The 12554-nt window shown below is 43.3% G+C and overlaps 3 protein-coding genes across 3 annotated transcripts; 1 reads left to right on the top strand and 2 right to left on the bottom strand.

Moving 5' to 3' along the window:
• Window positions 1-863: 863 nt before the first annotated feature.
• On the bottom strand, window positions 864-1649 carry LOC136424010 (centrosomal protein of 85 kDa-like). The gene has a single exon (XM_066412410.1). It carries the CDS (start codon window positions 1647-1649, stop codon window positions 864-866), a length of 786 nt encoding a protein of 261 aa, XP_066268507.1.
• Window positions 1650-6672: 5023 nt separating this feature from the next.
• On the top strand, window positions 6673-7662 carry LOC136424009 (octapeptide-repeat protein T2-like). The gene is made up of 2 exons (XM_066412409.1): window positions 6673-6948; window positions 7303-7662. Exons 1-2 carry the CDS (start codon window positions 6673-6675, stop codon window positions 7660-7662), a joined length of 636 nt encoding a protein of 211 aa, XP_066268506.1.
• A 3281-nt stretch (window positions 7663-10943) lies between these two features.
• On the bottom strand, window positions 10944-12554 carry LOC136424008 (zinc finger protein 845-like). Its single transcript, XM_066412408.1, has one exon. The coding sequence runs from the start codon at window positions 12552-12554 to the stop codon at window positions 10944-10946; it is 1611 nt and encodes a 536-aa protein (XP_066268505.1).

Raw genomic sequence — 12554 nt, 5'->3', positions numbered from 1 at the left:
GTTTAGTGATAGTTGGAAAATAACTACACGAATACAAAGTATTTAGGAAGTCCGCAGTTAATGAGTGATTTTCACTTTTTAGAAGATCAAGATTGAAATCGCCAATCAAATAACAGTTTTTGCCTTCTTTATCGATAGCATCTAAGGTCAGGGTAAGGTTACTTATGAATGTTTTTATATCCGAATTTGGGGGCCGATAAATGCAGCCTATTATAAGGCTCTTTGCCGTTGTCAATGAAGATGCGGGGATTTCTATAAACATTGATTCAATTTGTCCATTTTCTGCTTGTATAGCAAGATCTTTACGTTCTATGAATTGCATGCTCTCGTGTAATAAGATGGACACTCCCCCACCCATTCTGGTAGATCTACAACAATGTATAGAAGTGTAATTAGGTATATCATACAGATGTGAGGTGGAATCTTGTAGCCATGTCTCGGTGAGACCAATGATGGAAAACTCATGGCGAATATTGGACAGATAATGCACGAAATGATCGTGGTTACGTGGGAGGCTTCTAATATTAAGATGTAGAATTGAAAATGTATTCTTGGGTAGTGTATTGCACAAAGTGGAAAACGAGTTTTCTGAGAAATACTGGCACGAATTGTCTGTAGGGTTTCTTAAAAGATTTACGTCAGGGTCCCAGTTATCTGTATATTTTGTGTTATTTAATAAGAAAGGGTCAAAAATCAAATTGTCATTATCAAAGATGTACTTACCTGAAGTTTGTATTCCTTGTTTTTTGTTTGTTTCAGGGGTAGTCATAGTCATAGATAAAGTATTTGTAATGTAGCGTATATAGTATTATACAATTATGGCAATTGTATCAGACTTAACTTATTTAAGTTCCGAGGGCAGTTCAGGGATTTCCGTCTTGTCTGGTGTGTCTGGAGTCAGATCTTGTACTTCGGCGATCAGGTATTTCTACTCTGTGAGGTTCTCTTGGGGGGTGGATGATGAGCTTGTCGAATTTCAGGTATGCAATGTCTCCTCTTTCTCTGGCCTCTTTCATCTTCGGGATGAGCTCTTTCCTCTTCTGGCGTACCATCTCGGAGAAATCCTCGTTGATGTAGATGTTACTTCCCTTCAAGTACTTAGCTCGCTGGACGATTGTGTCTCTGTCTTTGAATCTTAAGAGCTTGGCTACGATAGAGCGCGGCCGACCACCATCTTGGAATCTACCATTCCGGTGAGCTCTCTCAATCTCTATGCTCATGGGATCAAGCTTCAGTTTTTCCTTCATGAGACTTTTCACTTTTTGCTCGCATTGGCTCCAAGTTTCATCCCTGGCGTCGGGGACTCCATCAATCAGGATGTTGTTCCTCCTAGACTGATTTTCTAGGTAGTCTGCTTTGTTCTGGTGTGCCTGTAGATCTACTTTGATTTGGGATATTTCAGTTTCAATAACCTTGACGTGATGTTCATGGTCACGTAGGGTAGACTTGGTGTCGTCAGTTTCCTTCTGAGTGAAGTGCAGGCTGTCTTTGATCTCTTGTACTTCACGAATCAAGTTGTCCATTCGCTTGTGTGTTGATTCCACAATAGTATCCAAAAATGATTTGAAGTTCCTCTCCTGTAATTCTAGCAGTTCTTTAACCATCGAGAGTGAAACATGGTCGTCTTCTGGAGGTTTTTTTGGCGCCATTCTGATTCTTAGCGATGGGAGGGGGGTCGCTGAAACAACAATGGAAAATCTAGGCAGCAAGGGTCATAAAACAGCAGAAGACAACACAAACTATGTGACAAATAGAGTGAATGCTGCACAGTAAGAGACCTACCGGCGGGGGCTCCACTAAGGGAGCCCGCTGCGGTGATTCCGCTTGTGAGAAGCTACAAAATGTAGCGTCGTTTGTTGTTGCTATGGCGTCGGTACAGCGTCCTTTGTTGTTGCAAGGCCTCAGGTAAATTTCTCAGAACAGGTGAGTCGATCGTCCAGTTTTCTCACAAATAGCAGACCTGTAGATACTCAACTTCCGGATTCAGGTATGATTTGCGGCCGATGGTGAGTTTATGAAGGTAAAAATTGAGGAATATAAAGTAATGATGACAGCTCAGGTGAGAACGGCTGCCATCTTGGACTACAAGACACAGTGGAGGAAGATGAAGAAAGACTGAATGCAGCCACAACTGCAGATGCAGAAACTAGTGGATGACGATGATGGTTTTCATTTTGTTGTAACAAGGACATATACATGTTGCATAAAGTTCTTGGTTGTAGTGAATTCTATTAGTTAAAATTCGGCATTGCAGACGTGTTACTTCAGAGGGAAATAAAGTATTGGTGAGGGAGCATGTATAGTTGTGAAGTTTGTCAATCAGCTATCCATTGCCTTTCTGTGTTGTGATAGTTATCATGTTCATCTAAGACAACCTCAGAGACTTTTAATCTACCTATGTCATGTCCCAATGTAATTTCGTTGTACATTTTCAAGGAAATCGTATCATCTCTGACACAGCTACAGGCAATTGATGTAAACTGTGTTTCCTGTGTATTATCATGCAATCCATGTTCCCTATATATATGTACTGTATCACGCATATTTGATAGCATAGTGTTTAGTCTTGTAGAACTCATCAACATTGTTATAGGCAAAGCATATATGTCTTGATATGTAGTACTGCTTAACCCTATCCAGACTGGGCTTTTTTGGGATATCTGGGACGGGGCTTATTCGGCCCCCCCTCATAGCTTCTGAACGGTATGATGTATCCTTCCCAAATTTCCAGGGAGTGATGTTCATGTAAAGTCTTATAATTCCTGGAATTTTGGTTATGTAATATGACGTTATTACTAGTATGACGTCATTGATGTGATTTTATTGGCTAAAGAGGGAATTCCCGTAATATCTAAAGGTATCAAACAAAATAGTATGTATTGTTGATTTTAAGGTATACCAAGACATATTACGTAAATCGTTATTATGTTGACGTCAAAATGACGTCATTAAATGACGTCACGTGTTGTTAGCGACCCTTTGGGATCCGCCATCTTGGATCGGCCATTTTGAAATTTCAAAAAAACTAAAAATAGACTAGAAACGTTATTCTAAATGTTTCTGGTAAAGAAAATGCCACGTAGTGATGATTTTGAAGGCGAAAAAGCCTGTTGATACCTAAAATAGTGTTATGGTCCGCCTTCTTGGATTTTGACCGATTACGTCATCAAATTAGCATAAATTATGAATATTAAATCATGAAAGTTACATTTAATTACATATGATGCTAAACATGTATGAAAACTAGTGTGGTTGAGCAAAAAAACCTAAGCAATATTGTTTTTAAAAAATCAGTGATTTTTGCATATAATGCCTTTCAGAAACCCGTTGCCATGGCAACACGAAAAATTATAAACTTACACAATCATCATAATATTGTTGCCAACTAAATTTGAGGAAAAGTCACCAAGTTTGGTAGTCATAGCGTATGTCGTTCGGCAGTTATACGATGTCAAAGTTGGCGCGGGCACTTTTAGCCCCCCCTCCCGTCTGGATATGGTTAAGAACCTGCCATACATTGTACCTGTTACATTTGTTGTGCAATAAAGTTTGTTTGATTGATTTATTGATGGTTCTTCTTTGAGTTAGGTAGCCAACATCAACTTGTTGATGAATCTGCTACGCTTGGCTGATACGAGATGGAGGTTCGCCAGGCCTCCATCCGGGTGATTTGTAGTGAATCACCAACTCCAGACAGAAGGATTTGGACCATCGCACACCGGGGCATGCCCCTACTCTTTTTCGAAAGGTTTGGTGGGTTCTTTTACGTGCGCGGGGTGTGGCTCTCCCCAAACACGGGACCTCCATTTAACGTCCTATCCGAGGGACGTCCCTAACCCTGTATGAGCTAGGTACTCATTTACACCTGAGTCGTGTTAAGAGCCTTTCCCAATGGCACAACTTCGGGGCGCAAGTTCGGACATGTCTTTGGGAACAACCTGGCATTAGTTCCCGGGTCCCATTGTTTGACAGCCGCGCGCTCTACCGCTTGCGCCACATGACTCCACATGGTTCTATCATTGACTACGGCGAAGACTACCTACCAGGAAGTAAAGTTAGGGCTTCCATTACCTTCTCTAGGACGGTTATGTTTTGGGTAGCATGTGTCTGTCTGGGAACACGATAAGTCCAGGAGCCTGGGCAGATTTTCTTGATTGTATTTTGGGAAGTGTGTGTCTGTGTGTGTATCTTTCTGTGCGTGAACACGCTATCTCAAGAATGCCTAGGTGGACTCTTGATGGTTGATATGTGGGTAGGTCTTAATGAGACATCGACGCCATTAGACCCTTGCCCCCCCCCCCCCCCCAGCAACTTTCTAAGGTACTGCGGCGGTATTTTTTATATCTCCTGTCATGATTTTTAAGTGGTAACGTTGGGTAACCTAAATTCGTGGGGTACTTAAAGTCGGGATATTTCGAAAACGGGGTATTTAGGGATATGTGCTAGATGCAAAATCAGTTATAACGCCAGCAATGCAAAGCAGATAGACTAACGTATTCAGAACACTGGCTGAAAAGCTTCGATAACCATGCATTAGAAGTTGGCGACGTCAAAAACTCTCCGTCCCTTATTGACAGAGTCTGGGGGCTTCGTGGGAGAATCACCCAGCACGGTTGTTCGCTGGTTTATAAGACAAATGTCACATCTCCTGCCTGCTAAACACAATTATTTATAAGACAACTTATTACAATCTCTTTTTCTAACCTGCAACTGGATTCTAAGTGTGATCAATCATCAAAACTCCTCTCTGTTGCTACAACCTACGGCACGTGTATTTTCCCGCCGCCATATTGTTAACCAGAATCCTGTTGTCAAGCAGACGACAAAGGTTTGTGAGGTACACTTTTTGTCTAAATGCTGCGTGTGATAGTGGACTGAGGAAGATGTTTTCCTCAAAGTTTGCTCCTAACACAACAAGGAACACATGGACATAGTAGTATTACCATTGCTACGGCATCCAGCTAACTTCCCATGAATAATGTAACGTTACACGTTGCCCGATGATGACGATGGGCCGACTTTGAGTGAAGTTCTACCGACTCAACACACGGGTTGTTCCGGAACTGGCCTGATGTGTGCGGTACGGCCGTTTTTTCGTGTATTTTTTTTACTTGGACACGTCTATATCCATAGCACTCTCCTCAAGCCAAGGATAGAACGAATAGCTGCTGTATAAAATGTGATTAGCGGTAAGATATTCAAGACGAATCTTCTCTCCCGAATTAATGTGCCCCCCTGTCCGACAGCACCGTAATTGTGCGTGCGGCGGACGGTAGTTTCAAGTTGAAATATTATGGTGTCAGCACGACTAGAGACAAAATCTACCATATATATGGTTAGTGCAAAGATAGTACATGATACTGACAGAATAATAGAAAAAAAAGGATGGTTTATTGTTCTGCTAGATTGATTTCAGTCAACCATTATCGGAAAAATCCCGAATTTAGGTTACCCAACGTTAGATAGCTATTTTTTTATCATTTTCATTACCTTCGCCGAGAAGGTTATGTTTTCGTCATCGTTCATCTATGTGTCCTTCCGTCTGTAAAAACGATAACTCAATAATGCCTAGATAGATTGTCTTCATGCTTGGTGTATGAGTAAGTCTTCTTGAGACCTGGAAATGCGGCTCGCTATGTCACTACAGCGGAACTTCTGGTTTTGATATCTTGTGAAAATCCTATGGTCATGATTTTATACTGTCGCAGATAGCTCTTGGGAGGGAGAGTAAGTCGTGTAGGTTTGGCTTTTTATGAACTGCAAGATCTGATTTCGTTTCAAATTTTCAAGGAGAATTACATGTACTCAAAAAGGGGTTGAAGGATCGTAAAGACATTTGGAATGTAGATAGCGTATTAATCTATTTATTTTTCAAAAACAAATCTATAAACAGACATGGATATACACAAAGCCTCCCATTGCAGTTTATGAGACAGACGGAGAGCCAGACAGACAATGAATCAGGCAGAGGGAGCCAGGCAAAAGAGAGCTAGACAAATAAAAAGGCAGACATAGGGTCAGACAGAGAGCCATTCAGGCAGAGAGCCAACCAGAAAGAGAGTCAGACAGAGGGTCAGACAGACAGAAAACCAGACAGCCAGAGACCGAGCAAGACACAGAGTCATACAGACAGAGCCTGCCCGACAGAGAGCGAGACAGATGGTCAGACAGACAGACAGATACCTTGTAAGACAGGGAGCCAGACGGACAACCAGACAGACAGAGAGCCTGCCCGAAAGAGAGACAGACAGTCGGACAGACAAAAAACAAACAGAAACTCAGCCTGACAGAGAACCAGACAGAGAGTCAGGCAGAGGATCAGACAGAATAAAACCCAGATAGACAGAGACCTAGCCTGACAGAGAACAAGACAGAGAGTCAGACAGACGGAGAGCAAGCCGACCAGCTGCAGGGAGCCGGACAGACAGAGGGCCTGCCCGACAAAAAGCCAGACGGACTGAGAGCCAGACAGACAGTCAGACAGACAGAAAACCAGACAGACAGAGAACTAGCAAGGCAGGGAGCCAGACAGAGAGCCAGCCGACCAGGGAGCCGGACAGACAGAGAGCCATTCAGACAGAGTCAACCAAACAGAGAACCAGACAGAGAGTCATACAGAGGGGCAGACAGACAGAAAACCAGACAGACAGAGACCTAGCCAGACAAAGAGTCATGCAGACAGAGCCTGCCCGACAGAGAGCCAGACAGACAGGGAGTCAGACAGGGGGTCAGAAAGACAGGGAGCTAGACGGAGAACCAGACAGACAGGGGCCTGCCCGACAGAGAGTCAGACAGAGGGTAAGACAGACTAAAAACCAGACAGACAGATACCTAGCCAGGGAGGGAGCCAGAGAGTCAGACAGAGAGCCAGCCGACCAAGGAGCCGGACAGACAGAGAGCCATTCAGACAGAGTCAACCAAACAGAGAACCAGAAAGAGAGTCATACAGTGGGTCAGACAGACAGAAAACCAGACGGACAGAGACCTAGCTAGACAGGGAGCCAGACAAAGAGTCATACAGACAGAGAGCCTGCCCGACAGAGAGCAAGACAGACTGAGAGCCAGACAGAGAGTCAGACAGGAGGTCAGGCAGACAGAAAACCAGAGAGACAGGGAGCTAGACGGAGAACCAGACAGACAGAGGGTCGGCCCGACAGAGAGTCAGACAGAGGGTAAGACAGACTAAAACCAAACAGACAGAAAGTCAGCCTGACAAAGAGCCAAACAGAGTCAGACAGAGGGTCAGACAGGCTAAAAACAAGATGGACAGAGACCTAGCTAGACAGAGGGCATGCCCGACAGAGACCCAGGCAGGGAGCCAGAGAGTCAGACAGACAGAGAGCCAGCCGACCAGGGAGCCGGACGGACGGAGTGTCATTCAGAGTGCCAAACAGAGGGCCCGCACAACAGAGAGCCAGACAGAGGGTAAGACAGAGGGGCAGACCGACTGAAAACCAGAAGAGACCTAGCCAGACTGAGAGCCAGACAGAGAGTCATACAGACAGAAAACCAGCCGACCAGGAAGCCGGACAGACAGAGAGCGAACCGGACGGAGGGTCAGACAGAGGGTCAGACATTCAGAAAACTAGACAGCCAGAGACCAAGCCAGACACGGAGCCGGACAGACAGAGGGCCTGCCCGACAGAGAGACAGACAGACTGAGAGCCAGACAGAGATTTAGACAGAGGGTCAGACAGACAGAAACCCAGAGAGACAGACAACTAGCCAGACAGGAAGCCAGATGGCCAGACAAAGGGCCTGCCCAACAGAGAGACAGACAGAGAGTCAGACAGAACAAGAGTGGTGTTTAAAAAACACACCGGCGAAGTGAAGATGATGCAAAGTAGGTCCTCATTTGCATGATTTACATCTTACTATGTTAACCTTCACGAAACCTTCATGTGCCACAAGTATGAAGTTCCCGTTAATTAGAAATATGGAACATTAATATTTTCTCATTGATTATGCAAATTAAGTCATCACTTTGATAATTTCACATCTATCCATGTCCAGATATTGTGTGGTGCCCCAACGTTCAGATATCTAGACTAAGGGATAAAAGACGAAGGAGATATATGTATACGTATACATGTATACCCTTGGCCTTAGTTTAAACGGACCGGACGAGGACGAGGCAGCCAAAAACGTGCCTTGTCGGGAGGAGTCTGCAAGGGAGGCTACAAAAATTGATGCGTTTGTGGATGTCATCCATATACTGTAAAATGCAGAACTGTTTGCGGTGGTTTTACTTTCACGGTGAACTCTTCAGCGCGGGCCTTAAACCTTAGGTGACCGCGAAATTTGTCCACCTATGACTGTGGCACTACTATTGTTTCAAACGCGAACTTGAAACCACCGCGAACACGCCAGTTTCCCCTACTCCGAAATATAAATCACGTTAACTTAAATCCATTTACAGTATTCAAATTAACATTAGAAATAATTCGTAACATATGTAAGATACTCACAGCTCATTTTGATCCCAATCGGTTTCACAACAACTGATGTCGATCCTACAGGAAAGGGTTAGTGAACAGTTACTGAACTGTCGGCAGTCCCCTGCCTGATATCTATCATACACTATACACGTAGATAGAAGGGGGACTAGGGTATTACAGTTTGTCCCAATAATGCATGCATCCTACGGGGAAGTCGACAGACATTATGTGTCATTATCTCAGGAATCAACTAGATAGGGTCAAAATAGCAATTTGGTACCAAACAGAGGGACAAAGGGAGACCTTCTTTTTTGAAAAGGTTGATTCCTCTACTTTATCACATTGCATGATAACGATGTCAAATGTTCAGCTTTATAGGAATTATCACATGATATAGTGACGTCACTCAATGCCATAGAACGGACAAAACGTCAACGTTCAAGTTATTCAATGTGGTTTCAATGCATATCAACCATATTTCGTGGGTTTTTCTATACGTTTATATCATACAAAGACCTGTTAAGTACATTTGAACACATTTTGAAATACAGTTACGCAGATGTCTATAACAGTTGCCATGGAAACGGTGAAATATAGCATTTTCTCACAGGAACGCTGTTAAACAAGCCATTTTGGATACTTATGAATTCCAGGCATCATCAAGACTTGGCCAGGGAAAGCTGCTCATGGAAGATGATTATAATGGCTTATAATTAACTTTGGTTACTGCAGATACCAAAAATCCATGATAGCACTTGTCCCTCTCGGTGGTACCAAAAATCTGTTTGGCCCATGGACTACTAGTGGAAAGGGGAGCTTAACGGCAAACCACGTCGTAATCCACTCGAGAGTTGATGGAACAGTAACGAACATTGGAGATAGTAAAATAACCATAAGGAGTCCGAAATGGGCTTTCCCTCCTGACAATCACTCAGATCAAACTACATGTTAGTTATTCGAACCACTGCGAACTTCAATCAATACACTTTATTCTTAAGTCAATGACACCTTTTAACCTATGTAACATCAGCTAACATAATTCCACCCGGGTACATAATTCCGCCACCCTGAAAAGATGCGACCAAACAAATCTCCAACCCAACGTCCCCCAGTATAATGCACTACTGAGAACTTCAATCAATACAATTCAATTAAAATAAATAACAACTATCAACAATCTTTATTGACACAACAAAAGTACAGCGACTTTCGCTAGGTCTTCTACAACAAAAGTACAGCGACTTTCGTTAGGTCTTCTACAACTATACAAGTCATGCAAGCAATCACCTGGATACAAAGGAATTAACCTATGTACAAGTATATGAAAACGGTGATTAAGGTTAGACATCCAGGTAATAAGAAAAATAATAACGCCATAAATGATAACTCAAGCAACTGGATAAAATTTAAAACAGTCATGAGTTAAGTATATGAATCTAAGTATATCAATAATTAAATATGTCGAGTTAAATGTATCACGTATACCGCAGTTACTAGTTCTAAGGTCAAAAACATCTTTCGATACTAGTGTATTTACCTATTCATCACTTACACTACTAGAGCCCGATGGAAGCGTAATTTTCGCCTCTACCATTTCGCACTAACGCAACCCGGGGAAAGTTTCTCGCCGACTATCTAAGGCCTCTTTAAGGTCCGTTAGGGTGGATATAAACGTGAGATGTCGATGTCCCAGGTCGAGACTTAGAATCTATATGCGATTGCAAAATATAACCGTTCAATCAATCAGCCTTAATCTCAGTTTACTACTTTCCATCGAAAGAAGTATGCTTCTCGTAACTCCAACATCCGGGAACGTGCATGTTGAAGTTTAAAGTTTAACGGGGTCGAAGCTGGTGTCATGTTTAACGGCACGACTCGGAAGTGATTAGGCCATGTCGATCCGTTAAAAAAATGTGCTGTTAAATTCAAATTTAGGAAAATTGGATACTTATGTCGCATTCCAAATTCGATTCCAAAGAAGAAGATGTGAAAGAACAAAAATGAAGAGAAAAATGTATTATTCGGTATACCATGCTCTGTGTGTTCAGTTTTGGTCATCTTTCCTGACCGCGAAGATTTCATAATCAAGCCAACCTTTTTTTGCTAACCTTAATTTTTCAATTCGAAAAGAAACACAAACAGATGGGTTTCAGCTTGATGTGACGCGCCCCAGACCTATTTTTCGCCAAAGGCGCGACATGCTCCCGCGGGAAATTTGTGACAAAATACAGATAAGATATAGCTTGAGTTTTCGAACCTAGTTTTGGGGGACGGGACATCGTCCGCTCTGTACCCCCCCCCCCCCCCCCGTAACGCCGGCACGGTAATCACACTCCACACATATGTAAGTCTTCTTTCCAGTGTGTTCCAATACATAGTGTTGGAACAAGTTGGATTTCCGTGCAGCAGAATAGTCACACTGTGACACTTGTTGGGTTTTCCCCTCACGGTATGAGTTCTCACATGTTGGGATAGGTTACAGATTTTAGCTGTCTTGTATCCACACTACTCACATATGTAGGCGTTTTCACCTGTGTGTTTAGTGAGATGGTGTTGGATCAAGTTGGATTTCTGAGTTGCAGAATAGTCACACTGGTCACACCTGTAGGGTTTTTCGCCAGTATGGACTCTCACATGTTGGACTAGGCGAGACCTGTAAGCTGTCTTGTATCCACAAACCTCACATATGTAAGGTTTCTCACTAGTGTGTTTAGTGAGATGGTGATCGTCCAAGTTGGATTTCTGTGCTGCAGAATAGTCACACTGGTCGCACTTGTAGGGTTTTTCCCCTGTATGGATTCTCACATGTTGGACTAGGCGAGACCTGTAAGCTGTCTTGTATCCACAAACCTCACATACGTACGGTTTCTCACTAGTGTGTTTAGTGAGATGGTGTTGGTCCAAGTTGAATTTCCGTGCTGCAGAATAATCACACTGGTCACACTTGTAGGGCTTTTCCCCTGTATGAATTCTCACGTGTCTGGATAGGTTAGAGATGCTTACTGTCTTGTATCCACACACCTCACACTTGTAGGGTTTTTCCCCAGTATGTTTTACTCGATGCTGGTCCAAAGCAGGTTTAAAGGCAGCAGAATAGTCACACTGGTCACACTTGTAGGGTTTTTCTCCAGTATGAATTCGCACATGTTGGGATAGGCGAGACCTTTGAGTTGTCTTGTATCCACACACCTCACATACGTAGGGTTTCTCACTAGTGTGTTTAGTAAGATGGTGTTGGTCCAAGTTGCTTTTGCGTGTTGCAGAATAGTCACACTGGTCACACTTGTAGGGCTTTTCCCCTGTATGAATTCTCACGTGTCTGGATAGGTGAGAGATATTAGCTGTCTTGTATCCACACACCTCACATACGTAAGATTTCTCACTAGTGTGTTTAGTGACATGGTGATGGTCCAAGTTGGATTTCTGCGCTGCAGAATAGTCACACTGGTCACACTTGTAGGGTTTTTCTCCAGTATGAATTCTCACATGTTCGACTAGGCGAGACCTGTAAGCTGTCTTATATCCACACTCCTCACATATGTAAGGTTTCTCAACAGTGTGTTTAGTAAGCTGGTGTTGGTTCGAGCTGGATTTCCGTGCTGCAAAATAATCACACTGGTCACACTTGTAGCGCATTTCCCCTGTATGAATTCTCACGTGTTGGGATAGGTTAGAGATGTTAACTGTCTTGCATCCACACACCTCACACATGTAGGGTTTTTCCCCAGTATTTTTTGCTTTTAGGTGGTAGTCCAGAGCAGGTTTAAACGCAGCAGAATAGTCACACTGGTCACACTTGTAGGGTTTTTCTCCAGTATGGATTCTCACATGTTGGACTAGGTTAGACCTTTTAGCGGTCTTGTATCCACACACCTCACATATGTAGGGTTTGTCACCAGTGTGTTTAGTGACATGGTGTTGGTCCAAGCTGAATTTCTGTGCTGCAGAATAGTCACACTGGTCACACTTATAGGGTTTTTCTCCAGTATGGATTCTCACATGTCGGGACAGGGCTGACCTTTGAGCTGCTCTGTATCCACACTCCCCACACATGTAAGGTTTTTCCCCAGTATGTTTTGTTCCGTGTTGTCCATAGATGCTGCTGGGATGTTCCAT

The sequence above is a fragment of the Branchiostoma lanceolatum genome, chromosome 18 (genome assembly GCF_035083965.1).
Source record: "Branchiostoma lanceolatum isolate klBraLanc5 chromosome 18, klBraLanc5.hap2, whole genome shotgun sequence".
In the NCBI taxonomy this organism is placed as follows: domain Eukaryota; kingdom Metazoa; phylum Chordata; class Leptocardii; order Amphioxiformes; family Branchiostomatidae; genus Branchiostoma; species Branchiostoma lanceolatum.
Note: the sequence above shows the minus strand (reverse complement) of the source record. Positions and strands in the feature narration are given on the sequence as shown.